This window comes from Talpa occidentalis, unplaced genomic scaffold, assembly GCF_014898055.3.
Source record: "Talpa occidentalis isolate TD23 unplaced genomic scaffold, MPIMG_talOcc4v2.1 talOcc4.7, whole genome shotgun sequence".
Lineage (NCBI taxonomy): Eukaryota > Metazoa > Chordata > Mammalia > Eulipotyphla > Talpidae > Talpa > Talpa occidentalis.
Window position 1 is genome coordinate 103,561,439 of NW_023605083.1, and position 21,536 is coordinate 103,582,974.

At 41.8% G+C, this 21,536-nt stretch overlaps 1 protein-coding gene across 1 annotated transcript in view; it reads right to left on the reverse strand.

The window, feature by feature from the left end:
- Nucleotides 1-21,128, reverse strand: part of SHC3 (SHC adaptor protein 3) — a 137,895-nt gene extending 116,767 nt beyond the window's left edge. The window contains exon 1 of the mRNA XM_037493644.2: nt 20,544-21,128. Within this exon, the coding sequence (XP_037349541.1) occupies nt 20,544-21,002 (459 nt within the window). The 5' untranslated portion in view covers nt 21,003-21,128. The remainder of the gene's footprint in view (nt 1-20,543) is intronic.
- Between the last annotated feature and the right edge of the window lie 408 nt (nt 21,129-21,536).

Consider the following 21,536-nt stretch of genomic DNA (forward strand, 5'->3'; position numbering starts at 1 on the left):
CCCCCACTGTTCCCCTCAGCAGTGTTTTCGGTCCTTCTGCCTGTTCTGCTCCCTGTTCTGTCTCTGGTGAATTCTCTCACTCTCCCACGCCTCTGGACTGTACCCTAGTGCTTGTATAAATAAATAAATCTTTCAAAAAAATAAAAAAATAAACTGTCAGGCCTTGTCTCTTTCACCTAATGTAAGGACATAACGAAAGGGACAACAAGAGGCTGACTTTTCTACACTTTTCTTAAGGCCTTTCCACACTGTTCCTAAAAGCTCCTCCTTTCGGCTAGACATTCAAATCTCCAATCCTTGATCAAATCAAGTTTTCCTTTATCTCTGGTTCATTTTACCTCACATGGCTGAATGTTTTGTAATGTTTTATTGAGATAAAATTTACATGCCATAAAACTTTTCAACTTTTCAAAGTATACAGTTAAATGATGTTTAGTATTTTCATGCTATTGCCCAAACATTCTTACTATTTAATTCCAGAACATATTTATGGTACCCAAACAAATCTAGGTAAGGACCCATTAGCAGTTCCTCCCCATTCTGTCCCCACCCCAACTCCTGGCAACCACTGGAAACAGAGTTGCCAATTCTGGACATCTCTATAAATGGATTCAGGTAGTATGTCATTGTGACTGACTGACTTCTCTCAACCTACTGTTCTTCAAGCTTCACCCAAGATGTAGCATGATTCAGTGTTTCATTCCTTTTTATAGTTGAATACTATTTCACCATATGATAGTCCACATTCTGTTTATCCATTCTGCAGTTTTATGGACATTTGGTTTGTTTCCAATCTCTAGCTATTATGAACAACACTACACGCTGTGAAAATGCATGTACAGGGCCTCCCCGGTGGCGCAGCGGTTGAGCGCTGGGTTGCGAAGCTGCGCGCGGCCTCTATGGCGCCGGTTCGATCCCCGGCTGCTCCCCGGCCACCGGAGGAGGGTCCCACATGGCGTGCAGACCTCTCCTGCCGCCCGCTGCTCCCCTCAGCAGTGTACTTCGGTCCTTCTGCCTGCTCTGCTCCCCGCTCTGGCTCTGGTGAATTCTCTCACCCTCCCGCGCTTCTGACTGTACCCAGTGCATGTATAAACAAAACAAACAAACAAACCAGCAAACAAATAAATAAAGCATGCCTCTATTAAAAAAAAAAAAAAAAAAAAAAAAAAAGAAAATGCATGTACAAGTTTTTGTGTGAAGATATATACCTTGAAATTGAGTATTCAATCATGCGTTCTCTTGGATATATACCTAGGAATGAAATTGCTGGGACATGTGGTAATTCTCTTTAACATAATAAGAGAAACTGCTAAACAGTTTTTTAAAGCAGATGCACCATTTTACATTTCCATAAGCAATGTATGAGTTCCAATTCCTCTACATTCTCCCCAACAACACTTGCTATTGTCCATTATTTTTATTTCAACTGTCCTAGTGGGTGTGAAGTGATATTTCATTGTGACTTTGATTTGCATTTCCCCAATGACTAAAGATGTTGAGCATCTTTTCATGGGATTATTAGCCATCTGTATGTCTTTTTTTTTTTTTTTGAGAAATGTCTATGTAAACTCTTTGCTCATTTAAAAATTTATTTTATTGTTGAGTTGTAATCATTTTTATATATTCTGAGTGCCAGTACCTTATCAGACATATGATTTGTAAATATTTTCTCCCATTCTGTGTTTGTCTTTCCACTCTCTTGCATGTCCTTTGAAGCACAAAAGATTTTCATCTTGATAAAATTAAATCTATCTTTTTTTCCCCCTGATGCTTTTCCTTTTGGTATCATATCTAAGAAACCATTGCTTAATCCAAGATCACAAAGATTTGTCCTTTTTGCTTTCTATGAGTTTTATGGTTTCAGCTCTTACATTTAGACCTTTGACCCACTTTGAGTTCATTTTATATAACATTTGAGGAAGGGTCGAAGTTGTTCTTTTGCATGTGGAGATCCAGTTGTCCCAGTGTCATCTACTGAAAAGATGGTCTTGGTGCACTGTCAAAAATCAATTGACCATAAATGTAGGAGCTATTTATAAATTCTCATTTCTAGTCCATTGATCTATATGTCTATACTTAGGCCACTATCATACTGTCCTGAAATCAGAAAGTGTGATTCTTTAACATTGTTCTTCTTTATGGAGATTGTTTTGGCTATTCTAGGCATGACTGCATTTAGAAATTATTTTATTCATTATTTAATTAAGTCTATTTGATTAGTTTGATTAGTTGGTTAGCTTCTGAATTCTTCACTAGAATGCAAGCTTCAAGAGGGCAGAAATTGTCTCTTATTTTGTCTCCAGTTATATACTCAGTACCTGAATAGAGCCTGATATATAAACTTAGTGCAATTTGCTGAATAAGTGAACGAATGATTGAATAGTCAATTTCTAAAATGATAAATATGGAAACAGAACAAATATTCAAAAATTACAAAATGACAAAGACAAATGCTAGACATTTGCATTTAGATGCTGGACAAAGTAAGATACCTGAAAAATTAGACTAATAAACACCATGAGTGCTCTGACATTAAGAAGGAGCAGGGAGAGAGGAAAGGACACGGGGACATAAGGGCTGGTGGTGGTGAAAAATAATAATAATAATAATGGCATCCTAAGGTAAGTATTTCTTCATATGTGAATCAATAAATAAATATTCAAAACCAGGAAAATGTATAAGTAAATTATAATCCATTGATGGGGCAAAACATTGTATAGTCATTGAAAACCATGTCTTCCAATAATATTTCGTGATTTGGAGAATCACTGATATCGATTTCAATTTTTCATAAATGAGAATAAGGTTTGACAATATGGAGATTTCAATAGAAGATATCATGGAAGATTATAATTACAGGTAATTTTAATTTTCTTTATGTTTTTTCTTTTTTAATTTTTCTATAATTAGTATGTATTGCCTCCATTAAAAAAGCTAAAGATTATTAATTACAAGTATCCATATTTGTCAAATTATGCATTGACTTCCGGGTTTGTAATAACAGTCAATGATTCCCTGCCCTGACTTTTGATGTTAGTGGAACTTGTCTCCAATGACTTGAATGTCTTCAGAGTTTGTCAGGTGGTTGGACACAGGAAATTAGAAAATTAGGATTAGATGTGAAGTGTAACAATCACTATAAGTAAGCTCCTGCCTGAGTTTTCTCCCTGGTGACTCATGTGAGAGTCAACCATGGTGAGAGTCAAGGCCCAGGGAAGTCTGTAAATGTCATGGCTTTCATCCAAATGGACAACTCTCCCCAATGGGAGCCAGGGGGCTTTAACATATGTAAGTGCTACTAGTCATTCTAGTAAATAGAGTTCAAACATCATCAACTTGAAGAACATGTGGCAACTAATTTTAAATTCAGGAAAAATTCTGCTCCAGAGGGCATAGGTTTGAAAAATCTTTTAGAACCATTAAAGTTAACTTGGACCAATGGTCTCAGTGAGCCCACCTAATCATCTATGTTTAACCGTTTAATGAGTTCACTACAAACAGCTACATTCAATAACACCATCTTAAAATTTTGAAGTCAATAACTGCCCACCACTCCCCCTTAAATAATATGGTGTACTTTTGTTTGTGTTGTTATTAAATAATTCCAGGGTCCAATATGACGTGATTTAGTAAAACAAAAGTTAAGATTATTTATTATGAATATATATAGATACATACACTTGAGAGAAGGAGAATTAGGTTAATTTACCTAACCAACTTTATGTGGGAATTTGTCATTAAGGACATAAATTTATAAAATTTCCTCTAAAAATTATCTCAAATTTATGTGAAAATAGGGTAGCTCCATGGCACAATGAACAGTGCTTTGGATTTCTAATTCAAATTTATTTGAAAGTTACTCTCCACACCACAGAAATAGGACATAACAGCAAAATTTTGGTCAAGATTGTTAGCATTTTTCATTTAAAAAGTCATAGACTTAATCTAATCAATTGTGGCAGAAATCAGAATAGTATATCCCTTAGGAAGGCAGTGACTAGGTGAGGCACAAGAGAGCCTAGTGTGGCTATGAATATGCTTCAGATCTTAGTGGGGAGCTTGCATTGGTGTGATGTATGTGTACGTGTGGTGGGTTCAACACTTGCAATTATTTGGACTAGTATCTTCTCAATAAATAGAACTAAAAGATTATTGCTTTTAAAGGAGCCCTTGAAAATATTCTATTTTTAATGCTCATCTTTTTCTGATAAATGATGTATGTTCATTATAAAAAAATTTGGAAAATACAAACAAGCATCAAAAAATTAAAATATTTTATAATCAACCCACCAGAATGATTATGATGAATGTTGCTTGAATCCTGTGTTAGCTCAGCTTCTGTTCATTGGCTATTAGGACAGAGGTCACTGGCAAGTTTTTTGTCAATACCATCAACTTCTGCTCTGGAAGTTGCGGTCATGTGGAAACTGCCCATGCAGGATGAGGATAACCATCCATGCTACTGCCTCCCAAAAGGCTTCACAATCAGTTGCTGGTTACTACCTTGTCATTTGCCTCCCATGGCAGGTCTGTGCTGTTCCCACTGAAATTTCCAAAGATGATTTGCACAACTGGCAAACCAAAGAATCCAAAATTGATGCCAGGAAGAACACTCAGTCAGTTCCGGCTGTCATCCCACAGAGTCTCAAACTCATGTCAACATCTAGTGAAATAGATTGACATGCTTTAGTAAGCTGAACTGACACCGGGTTAAAGTCACAATCTTGTGATATAACAGCACTCTTTCTTGAATAATGCAAATGAATAATCAACCTCTTTGGCTGAAGGCAGAGATTGGCCCTGATTCACAGAATTTTGGCTAGGTAAGCTGTGGATTTAATGACAGATCTGTGGATGGCTCAAATAAGGAACATTCATCTGCTCCCTGCCAGGCACAGAGCCAATTACCCTACAAACATTCATTCACTTCACTCCTCCTGGTGACCTTACAAAGACAGTGCTGTAGTCACCCCAGCAGGAGGAGGCTCACAACAAGCATCTGTCCCAGGAAGTAGACAATTAAGAGTTACAGTTGTTCATGTGTCCAGAAAACCCAGGATATCTCTTGTTACAGGCAAAGCCTACCTTTCTGAACCAGAAATAGTTTCTGGTGTGGCAAGGCACAAGGGCACAGGTGAGCACTGAGGACAGTCTTGTGGGAATAAATGGGTTGGGTAATGAAAAAGGTGATGACCCACTTTCATTTTCCTACCTCTTTTGTCAGATTTTTTTTTTTTTCAAATCCCATACTGTTAATTCAGGGAAGAATTAGCCACTAGGTTACATCTGAAACCGAAGTTTCCATAGCTAGTGTGACAATTTTCTTTTAATCTTTCACTTCACAAATTATATTAATACAAATGCCATATAGGCTTTCATCAGAAGAGCTGGAATGCCTCTGTAAATGTTAGCTGGTGGAGTGTGTCATCCATCTCACTTATGACAAGGAAGCTGAGTCAGAGAGAGGAAGTATGACTGGGGTTTGGTTCAAAGTAAACCACTGTGCTTCATTTCATCTGAAAAGCACAGCCATGCAATAGGCCACATCTGCTATTCAAAGTCAAAGGAAAAGAGGGAAGAAATATTCCAAAAATACATGTTGGTATCGCAACTAAAGCCACCCTCTGGTTAAGGTGTGAAGAAGGAAAAGCTAACCAGTCTTTTTTATTCTAATGTTTCCATTCAACAGTCTTGTCCCCACTCTCGCACCACATTAGCTATTTGGTCTTAGAAAATGTGTTCTCTCCTCTTGAGTTTTGGTTTTCTTCATTATCACCATCACTACCTTCTCCCCAGCTCTACAAAAGGTGATAGGAAAAGGTTGCCTTTGATATGACCTCCTTAACCCATTGCTGCTGGACACCTTACTGGCCTCTTGCCACATTTTTGAACCAGATCAGTCTCTTTTCCTGAGGATTAACTCTGCTGGGATTACTTAGTCTCAACACTGGGCCTCCATGTCACTGGATGGAACTGTCTCTTGCCTGGATTTATATTCCACTCTGTGCCACAGGCCCTTCTCCTGCAGGCCACCTCACTCAACCTGCTCTTAGGTAGCCATCAGTCCATGGTCTGGACTCAAAGGGCTGAGAACAGGGACTATGCCATGGAAGCCCATTTCATTCCTGCTATTGGTAATTACTGCCTTATTTCTATTTATCTTTGTCATTCTCATTGGATTTATCCCCCTTATTGATTTTTTTCAAAGAATCAGATTTATGTTTCATTGATTGATTTCTATTGATGTTCTCTTTTCATTCTATTGATTTTTGCTTTTATTGGTATTATTTCCTTCCAGCTACTTATTTTTGGTTTATTTTGTTCTCTTGTAGTATCATTAGATACACACTTAGATTATTGGTTGGAAAACATTTCTCTTTTTCTAATGTAAGCATTTGGCACTACAAATTTCCCTTCTGGCACCATGCTAGCTGAGTCCCACATATTTTGTATGTTGTCATTTCATTTTTATTCAATCCTATGTACTTTTTAAATTTCCTTTGAAACTTTTCTTTTGTCCCTTGGGTTATCTGCAGGTAAATTGTTTAATTCCATGTGTTTGGAGACTTTTCAGTTGTCTTTCCTTGTTGATTTCTAATGTGATTCCTTTGTGGTTGGAGAACACATCTTATGTAATTTTAGTTCTTTTAAGTTTGGAAGATTTGTTTTATGGCCTAAGATGTTTATTGTGGTTAATATTCCATAGACACTTGATAAGAACTCTTGTTATGCTGTGGTTTCATGGAGTACTCTGCATATAAATTAGATCCTATTGGTTCATTATGTTGTTCATCTTTTTATATCATTGCTGATTTTCTACACAGGAGCCTATAAATTGCTCAGAGTGGGTTGTTGAGGCTTCCGACCATAACCGTGAATGTACGCAAGTATTTCTGCACTTATTTTTATTATAAAATGAGTTTATATTGTGCATGTACATTGTTGCATCTTGTTTTTCTCTTCCAAAAGTACCTTGTGAAAATCTCTTCCAGTCAGCAGTAACAGGATTCTAATTCACTGTTTGAAATAGTTGCACATTAGTGCATGGTGTGAATGCACCAGAACTTGTTCTCCCATTGCATTGTGGAACATTCACTTTGTTTGATACATAATTTCCAGTGACAATTCCTTCTCAATTTTAGTCCTGAGTTTTGATGACAGAGGCTATGTGATGACTTTAACTGAGTGGCCTGTTGTAGGTAGTGGATGGAGGCAGAGGTGAATCTACACTGAAACTTTGATAAAAGGAAGTTAGAAATCAATAACTTTGCTCATAGATCCTAATGAACGAGCCACATGTAAGTCCTGCCATCTTTTATTAGGAAATAGGGTAGCTATGTCTCAAAAAAGATGAAATTATCCTCAGTCATGTAGCTATACGAGCTAAGGTCTTGATAATACCTAGGAGAGAACAAAACTCTGAAAACAGAATAAACCCAACTCCAACCAGACTGCAATTCCACCAAAATTTTTACGTGAACAGAGTGTTTTAAAAGTAATTTACAACTGAGATGTAACCAGATAAGAGAATCTAAGATACAGAGAGATCGAGACAGCTGACAGAGTGATATATGCTTAGCTTGGAGAGGAGAAGCTGCCTCCAGGGCTGTTGCTTGGGAGGAAGAACAGTTCTGCAGGATACAAGAGGGCAAAGGTCAGCAGATGGAGGGAGGTCATCAAGTGCAACCCATCAAGGACCAGCAATGGGCTGGTTCCACCACTAAATAGGGGGCTCCAGCCATTAAGGACACAAGTAGAGCCAGATTCCCAAAGGGCCTAGCCGTAGGCAAGAGGGAGGGAGAACTGAGTGCATTCTGACTCTACAAGGCTACAGTCCATGTTACAAAGGACAGCTCACCCCTCAGTTTCTCTCTAACTGCAGCCAGTATACAGCAGAATGCCCTGAGCCTTGGGCAAATTCTGTGCCCACCTCCACCCCCAAAGCTTTCCTCTTTGTGATTCTTCTGCTTGAATAGCCTCCCCTCTCCACCTATCAAGATCTGATAACTGATGACTCTAGCCCACTGGCCTCTTACCCTGCCATTAGTATCTCACCAAACTTGAATTTTTTTCTTTAAAATGGAGAAGCTTTTCCTGCCCAAGTGGATCATCACTTCCTTTTGGAAATTCACTCTTTTACCATCTACAATATACCTTCCCACAGGACAAAGCAAGCAACCGAGTCTTCATACTGTTGACACATTCATTTCCTCTGTTCTTTTTCATGAATCTGGGTGCTTAATTAGAGCTGGGGGCACATGGGAATGGTCAGGAATTTAGTTTTCTATTTGGAAATGTGCTGGTAAAATTCGGCTATACAAATAGCAAAGACAAACAACAGAGAACTTTTAATTAGGGAGATGAGACATGTATTTTAAAAGGATAAATGACCACATTAACAGAAAATGATAACAAATATACTTATCTTACTATGTGCTATTTTTTAAAAAAACCTTTAAATAATTCTTTAACCATTTCAGATTTTATTTTTACTTTGGAAGAGCAAAGCTAGAGAAAAAATTTCATAACTTATAAAAGTGTATAAAATAATAAATGTCCTCCATAATAGTAAAAACACAGAAGGACTCACTTTATAATCAATAGTGAAATAGTAATCTTTACTAAGAAAATTGATCATTGTATTCCAGGTGGCAACCAATGCAATAAAAAAAAGAAAAGAACTAACATCAGCTAAAATTTATTATACATGCAAGCAAAGTATTTGCCCAATTAGAAACACGCAGAATGTTCATTTTATTATTTGTGAGAAACTGGAAACTATCCACATGTCTAACAACAGGGAACTGTCTAAATGTTAACCTATCCATAAATTTGAGTATTAAGCAAACACCCAAAAGAACGGGACAGCGTTACAGGTACTATTACTGAAAGATTTCCAAGACCTATTAAGTGAAAAGTGCAAGTCACAGAACAATGCTTATAGAATGCTTTGTTTTGTGTAATAAAAAGGAAGAAAAGATGAAAAAAAAAAAGGTATGTAAGCAGAGTCCTGAAATGTGCAGGGTTCTGAAATGTCAGCAGAAGGTTGATGATGATTATCTCAGAGAGGAAGAATACCAGAAGTATTGGAAAAGGAGTTGAGAGGAAACCATCTCTTTTCACTCCAAATATCTGTTTTGTTTGAAACATTTCATTGAGATTTTAATCATTTATTTTTATCAAATTTAAAAAGAAGAGTCTTTCCCAAAGCAACCATCTGGCAAGACCATTTACTTTAATGCAATACTCAAGGCAAGAAAGGGAGAGGCATAAATCAAGACAAAAGGAAAGGAAAAGAAGGAAGATTTGCAAGCTCGTTGAGTAGATGTTAGTTTAGTGACTGAACAGATGCAATGGACTTAAGAAACAGAAGCATTCTAAGATGGCTGTGAGGTCATGAATTTGGGGAAGTAGGTGATCAGTGACAGCACTAACTAACAAACAGAAAGTGCTTGGGAAAAGTCATGAATTCAATCTGAGACATGCTTCACTTAGGAGGCCTGTGAAACGGAGGATTGACAGTTGCATGTTGGTTACCGACACAAATCTGGGCTCCATGTACACTGTGGTCTACAGCCTGTGAAGCTGATCCAAGCCATATCACTGTCATGCTGTCTAATTGTCTTCTAAGTGTCTTCCCTTTCATTCCTGCCTTTTCAATCTGTTCTGTGTACAGTGATAGAAAATCTTTCAGAAAATTTTTAGTGCTTCCCACCGTACTTCCCTGGCCTCACTGTCCCTGGGTCCAGCCCCTATCACTGTCTCCCTGTCTCCATACACTCCAGCCACACTGGATACTGTTTCTACCTCTCCTCCTAGAATGCCCCCCACATTCACACACTCATGGGTCAGCACACATAGATTGTGATCTTCCTGGGCAACTTCTACTCATCATTTCAGGACATCACTCCATATCATCTCCCTAGAGACTTCATGTTTGATTTTAACATCACTGACACCACTCTGTACCACCATATTTTCCCTCTCCTATTCCTTCATTGACACCAAAGAGCAGGTAGCATGTCTGTTCAATTTGCCTCTTTATCCTCAACTCCTAGCACAGGCTATCCCAAAATGAGATCTCAATTATATCAATTGGATGAAACAATTGATTAGCATATTGGTGGAACAATAAATTCACGGTAGATGAGCAGAGAGGTGAGATTGTTTCCCCCAACAATCCAGAAACAGAAAGAAGCAAAGAGGACTGTCTGCACAGAAGCTGCAGAGGAAGGCCCTCCAAGGCAGTTACCAGGAGTCTTGGAGAGGTTTGGGAAGGGGGTAAGTGGGCAAAGAAGTGAAATGGTTTTAAATTTTGTAATTAGGGGGTCACTGAGGAACTTCCTCCAGACATTGTCTATGGATGAGAGAAGTCAACTGTCATATATTGACATGACTACAAGAGAGAAAGTGGAAGAATGGATGCATAAAAGGGAGGCCAGTTTAGGTTGAAAGAGGCCTAATGAGGGTCTCTTTAATTTAAAAAGGAATTATACTATATGTTACATTTTTAAAAGGTAATAAATACTCAGTACTCCCTGATCACTATATGACATTTTGCTCTGGTCTACTTTGAGTTAGGACTCAGCAAAGTCCTGTCACTGCTCAGCCTACCCACCTCCAGACAGCTCCAGGCCTGTAGTTATTACACCACAAATAGTAGCAAAAACCACAAATCATAATTTATTGGTTCAGAGAGCCAAGCGTTAACCATTTATTAACACACCCCTGACTGGGGGTCTCGTCCAAGCTGGCAAACAGCAGGAGTGAGATTGGGGGCCATCTGAACCCCCTCCTTGCCACTGCTTGGTGAATTGTATTCTCCCATGTGAGACAGTAAGTTGCTCTGCAGACGGGGTTACTATCTATTACAGGAGCTGCTACTTCCAGTGGTGAAAATCACAGCTCAGTTCTTTAGATAGTGCAGCCATTACTGCCTCACAAATAACCATCCTTAAAAAAAAGCAGTATCTCCGGTGAGAGCCTGGGGTTGGGCCTGGAGGTCCTGAGCGATGACCTCAGGTTACAGCCAAGTGTGAAGACCAACACTTCTGCACTCTGCACCAGTCTCCTGCAGTCACGTGGCCATGGCGAGTCAGAGGATGGAGACTTCTCAAGATCGTGCACTCAGGAGAGGCGTCCTCTGGCCTGGGGCTGAGCCGCTTACCCACTCATGCCCCTTCTTGCAGGCACAGCCTGGCTCCCTGGCAAGCCTGCCCTATCACTCTCTAAGGTCACAGTTTATTTGCTTGCTACTCTTTGTTCTTTCACTCGTTCGAGGTGCACACATAGGAGCTCATATCAAAAGGCCTTTTTAAAAAATCCATGGCAGTATAATTGCATCTGCATGTTATTATTATTATTTGCAATTTAGAAAAAAAGTAGTTTTTCTGTTGTCATTTAAGAGAGGGAGGGCAATACCTAAAGAAAATTAAACAGCAAACTCTACCCAGCCCCCAGAAAACACTTGCCAGAGCTGATAAAGCCTGGATTGAGACAAGAAATTCCCAGAGAGGAGAAAGATGCCCCCTCACCCCAACCTATAGGCAGGCAATAAAGTCAGAGGATAATAAATAAGACGCACCCAGAGCAGGGCAATTCCTCAAAACTGGACGGTTTCTGGACATTAGAGCAATTCCCCTAAACAGGACAAGCAATACCTCAAATAACACAAATGCTCTCCCACTTCCAAGGCAAGGGCAGAGCTGTCTGACAGCATGGCAACTCAGGCCATATGGCCCCCTGCTCCAAGCTGCTGCCCCGCACAGCAGAAGGGGGAGTGACTTAGAAACTGCTGCCTGGACAAATAAGCCAACACTCTGGGAGCACCTGCACAGTGCACCCCAGAAATGGACCAAGTGATCAGGTTCCTGAACTCCATTTAAGACTGGAGCCCCCACAATTCCTTGCATTTGTTCTTACCAGGATTCTCCCACCCAGGGACCTCTCCCTGGGTGTTCTTCTATTCTGTCTCTAAATAAGCTGCTTTTGCTTTTGCTAAAGATGTAGCTGTGAATTCTTCTCACACCATAATCAAGGACCAGGGAACTCCTAAATCCAGGAACTCCAACACCTGACTACATTTCCAATTCATGACGTGCCTTGATGTAGAAACTTTTTTTTTTCCCTCCTGGGGACCTCAGCTCCTGGTTGACAAGCAAAATGGCTAAATTTCCTGCCTGTGAGTCTTGGATGGTGACATTCAGTGTGACACCTACATTCCTGTTTCACAGCTCTCCTATGGTTCATATAATGTCCTGCTTCATCTCTCAGGCCCCTGGTTCAATGTCTGCCTAAAGGAAGTCCTCACAAATGTTTGAGGCATCTTTAAAAGTGTCTCCACTTGGTGCCCACAAAACAAAAAAGGAAATCTGAGACTTTTCCAGGTCACATATTTTGTCATTTCTTATCCTTCGTATCCATTCCTGCAGGGAATCAGAATCTCTATAAGGGTTTTTGGATCAGCTAGTGGTCAAGTCCAGATAAAACTTCAAAAGTTTGTACTTGGTGTGTCAACTTGACTGAACCACAGATTGCCCAGATATGTAATCAAGTATGATTCTAGTCTAGGTGTTTTGTGAGGATGTTTTGAATAAATTTAACATTTAAATTGACAGAATGAGTAAAGCAGAGTACCCTCCCCAACATGGGTGGGCCTTGTCTCATCAGTTGAAGGCCTGAACAGAACAAAATGCTGAACTTTCTGCCCAGGTAAGAGGGAATTCTTCCTGCCTATGGTCTTTGGACTGGCACTTCACACTTAAACTCAAACACTGGGTCTCAAACTTGCTGCCTCATCTTCCAGCCCCTGGGACTTTGCAGTCTCCACTATTATGTGAGTCAATTTCTTACAACAAATATCTTTCTTTGTATCTGCAGCTCCTGTTGGTTCTATTTCTCTGGAGACCCTGGACTAATACTAAAGCTCTAAGGTCAGCTTGGAAGAGGACCCTTTGCTAAAAGGCTAGTGTTGGCCCCATTGGGCTGGGAGACGAGGTGGTCCAGCAGAAGCTGAGCAGGGCTGAGACAGGGCTGGTGAGAGGTGTCTCCTGGAGCCTGGTGTCCTGTCTCTGAAGGAAAGACCACAGAGGCTGTCCCAGTCACTACAGAGCTGCCAGCACCAGCTTGTCGAATGCAGGGACATTGGCGTGCACTGGACATTCACTGTGCTGTCATACGTGCAACCACTGTTAAGTCCAACCCTGCAAGTTATTCAAAACATTGAATTTTGTCTGAGCACCAAGGAGGGAGGCACTGACAGCGCTGCTGATTTGGGGAGGTGGGTGGGTAGAGGTGCCCAGGTCATGAGCTGACCCTGTGGAAGTTGGCTGCTGGTGGTTGAGTGCCCATGGGCTCATTAGACCATTTTCTCCATTTTTTGTATAGATGTGTTTTGTATGTTGCATGCATATTTTCAAACATTGTTAAAATAGTGCTTATATTTTTTAAATAAAAGGCTTTACAAAAAGCTAAAGGACCTCTAAGACTCAGAGCTGCGAGCAAGAGCAGATACAGGGTCGGTGTGGGATGGGAGTGCTTCTGTGGGGGTCTCGAGCCTGACTGTGTGGCCCTGCCTCCTGAGGCTTACTTTCCATCCTGTCCCTCTCAGGGGTCCCATCTTAGAGAAATAATTCTGTATTCAGGGACATAAACCTGTTCACCCACATCCTTCTCCAGGTTCAGGGATGACCTGAGCCAGGGATGACCCCAGGACACCTGGGGACCAGGCTCCTCACCAGCTGAGTGCCTTCGGAAATCAGGGGGTCCAAGCCAAGGCCCAGAGGAAAGGCAGCCAGAGGGGCATGCCAAGTCTGGGAAATGAAGAGCTCTGTGGGATCCTACATAATGTGACCCCAAGGCCCAGCAGGATCAAAATTGTGTGCACACACTGTGTCAATCTCCAGGAGGGCTGACATGTCATTGACAATACCCCAAATAGTCATGCTTTCACTCTCTTAGGCCAAAGGGGCACAGCATTCTGTCACTTCCTCTTTGGGGGAAAAAACAAGGTTCCCCAATAATCTGCTATATCTGCTGAAAATCAGGTTAGAGGCTAGTTCTTTGGCAACAATGCCCAAAACAAGTTGTGATTTTCCAATTTTTAAAAACAGATTTCTTTTTGAGCAGTAGCATTAGACATGTGAAATATTTGCAAAGCAAAAGGCAATAGTATTTAACAGTCTCCGTAGGTCCCTCTAGACTGCGAACAATTATATAGAAAGAAATTTGATTAAATGAAGTTTGTCAGAAGAATCTCAGCAGAGAATACTGTTGGTGTGAGGTTGGGTGGAGGCCAAGTCCCACCAAGGGTTCATACAAGTTCAAATTCTCAAAATTTAGAAGGAAATTTCTGCTGCTGTTTTCGCCCATTTAATGGGTGAAGAGAGGCTCCTCGAAGTGAGTTTTCATGTGAAAGATCAACCATATCTCAAGTGACAACCCAGAGTGGTTTCACAATCAAAAGTAAGCACTGTTAAACAATGAGCTCTTTGACATATTTTTCACATAAGGCTTTGGGCTAACGAGGTGACAGGGTGATGAGGCTCCTTCCTTCAGCTCTCCCTCTGGCTTCCAGGTGTTCCTACAGCTCCCCACAGCAGCCAGAATCATGGCTAGAGAATCAAATCTGGATCTTGCCAGACCAGCTATGAAGCAGCAAGATAAGTCTGAGCCCAGAATCCAAGGGCCAAAAGAATGCACTAGCTGCTACCATCCACTCTGCAAGAGCAGAGGCTGATCCCAGCTAGAAGATTCTAGAAGATGCCAACTTTCCATGAAGAGCAGCAGCAGGCCTCTCCTTTCTGTTAAGCTGGGGGTGTCTGCAGCACCTTCTCAGTGACTCTCCAACAAGATGAGCAGCTCAGCATTGCCGTGACTAGGAAAATTGACCATGGACCAGGATCTTGCTGTGAATAGGGGGTTCACACAGACTCCTAGTCTCCCCAAGTTTTAACTAGTGTCATCTTGGTTATTTATTTGCATACCTGGATATTTGTACTCATTCATACTCTGGAATTCTAAAATGATTCCTCAAGGAAAAGTTGCCAATCCTAGTGCTGGGGTAGAGAATAAAGCACACCAGCTGTGGTCACACTGGATGGGAGGGGAGAGGAAAATCACATGGGATGACAGGTTTGGTTGCTTTTTCACCTCATCTGAAAATAAGTAATTCTGAACTTGCCAGGTCAAAAACAACTTGCAAGGGTTGTTATGCAATTGCACACACACACCACTGTCAATGTTCAAGTTGTTGTCATGTTACAACATGTGTAAGCACAAATTCAGCTCTCATTCACTCACTAGGGCTTTCTTATCCTGAAAGCCTCCCACCATAAAGACATTTCATCCATCTCATGTTGTAGATTTTATATGCTAAAATTCAAAATTTTTCTTGTCCTTGACCAGGAAATTGCACAACTGGTCACTTCTTTCCTTTACATCTGAAACCATCTAATTTCTTTTAAATTAGTCCATTTAACTTCATTTGTTCTTGGTTGTTTTCATTTTAACTGCTGAATCCTCATTGTGCCCTTTGAGGCCAAGCACCAGGGGTCAGCATACCCCTATACTGCAATACCACGTTCCATAGACCCTCTGCAACTGCACAAGGTCTGGGAATGAAGATCAACCCAGTCATGATACCTGCCTCCACTGCCCCCGGCCAGCCCCAAAGCCAGTCCAGCCCCAGAGCTGGCCCAGTATCACCTGCCCTTTACCTCCTGTAGCAGTATCACAGACACAGAAAGGTCCAGAAAGGTGTGCTGGCCTCCAGAGCCCCACATCCTAAAGTGACCAAGTGGCACTGGGTTCCAAGATCCTGGCACCCACTGGGTCCCCATCTCACCAGGCCACACCCCTGCTCTGAGGCACCATGGTCATCCAGGGACCACAGGCTCCCCACCCCACCACTGTAGGGTTTCCAAATTTGCCGCTGAGATATCATTACTACAGTCCTCAATATATGGCCCTATTCTAAGATGAAGCCCAGTGGGAAGTTGAGGAGCAAAATGTTAATTCTTCATATGATTAGTTTCATCAATAGGCTGTTTTCACAATTATTTTCTCTTAAGCATGAATATAGAAGAAACGAATGTGATGATCATTAGTTCTGAAAATAGGACATTCAGTGTTTTTTCTTTTTTTTTTGTCTTACCACCTTTGATGTCAAGGAATTACACATTATAAATATTATGTATGTCCATCTATGAATTGTTCAGTGTATGTGTGTACATTTGAGTAGAGTCCTAATTTTCTTTTCTTTTCTTTTTGTTTTTTTTTTTTGACATTTACTAAAAGAAAGTAATAACCTTCATTCAAAGTCATCACAAGTTGTCTGTGGTGTGTGTGTGTGTGTAGTGTGTACATGCAGTATGTGATGTGAGTGTGGTATATGTAACATGTTATGTTTGTGTATAGTATGTGTGGATGGTGTGGTATGTATGTGGGATATGTAATATGTGTGGTGCGACACATGTGATGTGTGGTATGGTATGTATATGGTTTGTCTGGTGCATATGTACATGCACACATTTAATGCATCTTTTTGTGTGAAATAAAAAGACACACTTTCCATATCAAATTGATCATGTTGTCTATTAATCTCAAAAGAATTTCTTAAACTGTTTTCAAACTATTTAAATAATATTTAATTGTAAGTCACCCATATTATGAGATTTTTTTCAATAAAACAACTTTTAAATCCTGTTCCACATCATAGAAAAATTGTTTAATCTAGAATTAAAACAACAGTCAGTCAAATCAACCTCAACATAATAATATATATTGGCTATATTTGAAGTCAGTCTGCCAAGGACTGTCTAATGTGACCTTACTCCATAGTTATCAATGGAATATAGTGCTAAGGAAAAGAAAATTTAGATATTTTTATAGATATTAAGACAAGTGAAAAAAACCAATTAATAAATTTTAGAGTACATGCAGTTTATAAAGATCACCTATAAAAAACAATAGAACCTTCATAAATAAGAAATAATTTATATCACCATAAATATTATCAGATTCACAAATTAGAGAAACAAAATAATTTTAGAGAGTTCTTATAAAAACAAGGTTTCATTCCAAAAAGCAAACCAATTCAGCATGAGAGAAATTATTTAATAGTTCTCTGATAGTGAAAATGTCCTATAACTTGGTAAAGGTGCAGCACTCCACCCATGGACACCCGTAGAGACTAAGATAAGCTCCACCAGGGGGCATCTCTCTTTGCCTCATAAAGCTCCATGCTGGGGAGTGAATGAGCTACAGAAGCAATAGCTTTCACTTCGGACCCCAAATTCTCACCAAGGGCACTCAGTAGGTCCCACATGTGGTCACTGCATATGCTTGTGTGAGTCTGTGGTGTGACAAGCAGAGGGGAGGGGCTATTCTTTGGGGTACCCAGGGGCTACCGGCTAACCCAGGTACAGCCTCATGTCAGAAGATCAAGGCCAAACTCAAGGCCATGTTTGTCTTCCCATGACTTTTCCACTTGGCCACTGACTTTCCTTAAGAGCTGCCTCAACATGTTCACATCTGTCTTTCCTTCCTAAAGAATGCTCTGTGCATCTGGGTGAAGCATGGGAGTTTGCTTTTCGACACCACTAAGGACCATCAGCAGCACCCCCAGGCACTAGGGGTCCTATCCAGCTTGGGAAGAAGCTGAAGGTACACTGAAGCATAATCAAGATCTGTGTTTTTATTAGTCTTTTAGGTCCAAATTTAGAACAGTTTTTTTTAACAGAATTAAAATTAGTGAATATATTAACTGTCCTTTGCTGTTGGACCCTTCTTTTCTGCATGCTTTCCAGTTCTTTCCCTTTTGTGTGACCAAAAGAAAAAACAAGTGGCAGACATCTTTATGGGGTTCCAAAGTGTTACCCACAGAGGCCACCAGACACAAATCCAATCCTGGGGGTTGCAAATTCAGGAGGCTGTCCTGTCTGCATGAGCTTGTGCTGATATTAACAGCAGACTCAGTAATGGCATGCAGGGCTAATTAATCATGCTCTGAGCTCTGAATTCTGGTGTTGCTCAGAACTTTTTCCATTTGTAAATTTTATATGCTTCATTAATTAATCTTACAACCTGCTGTGCAAATAGTTTGATGTTTCCTAGATTATCCAAACCCACCAGACTTCTTGACTTTGCAGTTTTCACTTCCATGTAAGTAAATTATGTTAAAATATTTTTTAATAAATCTTGTAAATAATATCCTAATATTGTCTGGAGGTAGGCATTTTGATGAGAGGAAAATCTATAATTAACAGCATATGGATTTTCCAGAAAACTGGAAAACATTTGGAGATTTTCCTAAATATAGAAATAAATTTAAGTTAAAGGGAACAATAAGTTCTTTCCCAGCCCCTAGGTTTTTACATTTTTATGCAATCAGATGATAGAGATGATATACAGTCAGATTATAAAGATTTCCACTTTCTATCCACCAGAAATCTTTAAAAGTAAGACACCAGTAAAACTACTTATAAATGAGTAAATAATAATAAATTAAGGGTTTTTTTCAAGTTTGTAAAATTTCAAGAAAATAAGCTCATGGTTTCAAATTCAACCTGGGAAAGGCAGAAATGCGCAACAACAGAGGGTCACGAGAATGCATAAGCATCAAATGTGTGCTTGACACATAGCTTTTAGCCTCTGCTCTCCTTTGCTGTGTGATTTCAAACTTCTCCAAGGAAGCAGAGAACAACGCCTGAGCCCACCTTCACATGACCCCACCATTCACAACCCAGGATAGACTGAGAGCCCTGAGCATCAATCAGTCATGCTATGCAGCCCATTAGTTAAAGCATATTGCAGACCTAGATGGCTCTGGGCAGACCCCGTTCTATGCTGGGGATGTCACAGACCCTAAGTCAACCGGACAGCCATGCACAGCAGCTTCCTTTAAGCATGTCATCATTATTCAGCCACAAGCAATCTTGAGACCTGAATGTCTGCCTTCATTATTCAGAAGGCAAGAGAAAGCCTTAAGAAAGCAAATGATTTTTTTTAGGAAAACTTTAAAGGCATAAGTTTGAGAATTCTCCCTCCATTTGAAAATTGCTGTCCATGTTTCACATGACAAGTATAAAAAGCTTCGCCACAGCTATTTTTCTATTTTAAACATAAGCTTTCCCCTCTATAGAGATGGCAATTATATTAACATACTAGAAGTAACATACTCTGTTTTAAACTCAAACTTGTCAGGCCTTCTAGTTTGGTTTTGTTTTTGGCTCCTGGTTATATAACTTAAAGAAGGATTGCAAAAAGGATATGCATTTTCTTTTATAACAAACTCAACCAGATGTGAATATTTTATGCTGACCTATGTCCCTTTTGGTAAAATATATTAATTAATTTTCAGAAGCTAAGATGAAAATTAAAAGGCAGCCACAGAGGGAAAAGAGAGTCCATTTTTAACACTGACGGTCACGTTACTTCGTAAGTACTTTACATGTAAGGATAATTCACAAAGTTAATTGTTTCCTTGAATATTTTGGTTCCAAAATTATCAGGATACAAACTTGTACCTGAGAATGTGGCCTGCTGAATTTCTAAACTGGGGCTGTTGCCTCAATGTATAAATGAAGATTCCTACGTCTTCTCAATGATGTTGATAATGTCCTGGGAATAGATTTGTGCCTAGTTTCTGTTTAAAGTCCTACCCTGGAATGACAGTCACTGAAATATGCACCTTTGACCCCTGCACCCTGGTCCACAGGCTGTCTGGCCAGCTGTGGGGCACCGTGTGGCTGGTGGCTGTACAACAGACAGGACATAAGCATGTGACAGGTCAACCGAATGGTGCTGCGTATTCACCTTTTAAATATCATGAAATACTGGCACAGGGGAGGAATTTCATGGATCACATCAGACATGATGTTGTAATTCTTGGTGTTGGAGGAAAAAAAAAATCTCCAGCCTGTGGATGGAGGTGCATCCTCAGCCCCCACTGGCCTATTTAAATGGTAGATACCCTGGAAAGACTGTTCCAAATTCTGCTTCTGCAGCTGTAAACCCAAGCAGTTAGGCACAGACACCAAAGAAAACCTTGCCAGGTGAGAAAGTCCAGCCCATGTTAAAGTAAGACAGAATCTGGCCTGCAAGCCAGGAGCTGGAAGTTCCTTGTGGGAAAAGGAGCCACCCACCCTGCCGCTGGGGCACACACAACCGAAGTAGTGACACCGCATGCAATTCTCCTGGCAGGGGATGCCCTGTATTTCCAAGTGTTCCGCCCCCTGGTTAGGCCTATTTCACAGCTCCCAGTGATGGGGCCCTTGCAGAATGGGACACTGGCCGGACACAACCGGAATAGAGGTGGCACAGGCATGCCATGATTGTGTAGGCAGGGATAAAACAGGATAGAGTGAGGTCACGGATCGCAAACACCCTCCTGATGGATGGGAACGAACGGCCAGGTTTGTCGTGCTCTGTTACCGGTGCCAGGCGAGCTGGCGGCTAGGAGCATGTGCCTCCTGACCTCCAGGAGACCGCTGCGGACGCTCCCTGCCTGGCTTCCCCACCCAGCGGCCCGCGCCCTCACCCACCTTCACGACGTAGGTGACTCCGGCGCCCTGCACCTGCTCGCTGGAGTGGGGGGCGCGTGGCGGCGGCTCGTCGCCGAGGCGGCCCTTCCTAGCCGCGCGCATGGCCGGGGCGCGGGGGCCGGGGGGCGCGCTGCCGTCCGGGGCGGCCAGGCTGGGCGCGCTGCAGCTGCCTGAGAGCCGGGCGCCCGCCCGTTCCCTGGCGGCCGACGACAGGCCGCGGAGGCCCGAGCTGGAGAGTTTCAGGTGGGACACCTTGTGGAGCAGGTGGCCCAGGCTGCCCGGGCCATCGTCGGGCGCCCTGCGCAGCGCCTCGCCGGACACTAGGTAGGGGGTCGCCGCCCGAGCCGCGCGCGCCGCCGAGACCTTGCCGCCGCCGCTCACCGACAGGTTGTGCAGAAGGTCATCGACCGATGTCACCGAGTCATTCCTGAAGCGGTTGTACTTGGTGCGTGGAAGCATGCCCCTCCGTGGCCTCGCCGCATGCGCCCGGGCGCTGCTGGTGCCGGCCCCGGCGCGGGCTGCCGCGCATAGCAGGCCAGCCTGGAGCCCCTGGGCGGGACGCGGCGGCCCGGGACAGCCAGCCGGAGGGCGCGGGGCAGCGGCACCCGCCCGCCCGCTGTTAACGACCCGCCCCGCCGCGGCCGCGCAGCCCCGAGCCGGGAGACGGCTGCGGAGGGCTGCACGCTGGCTTTCCAAAAGTCATAGTTTCCTCTGATGAGCGCCCAGCTGCTCGGGGCTGCTCACAGCAAAAGCATGACTCACTCCGAGAGGAGACCCTTCTCAACAAAGGCTCGGTGAGCACTGCAAATCACTTCCTGTAGCAGAAAAAAAAAAAGGGAAAAAAAGAAGAAAAAACCACATACACCCACTGACAGCACTCTAGAGCCAATCAATTCTCAAATTTCCTTCTTCTACCTTCCCAGATATTTCTTTCCAACCTTTGATTGTTCACCTCCCCACCCCCACTCAGCATCTGTGCCAAAGGTAAATTCA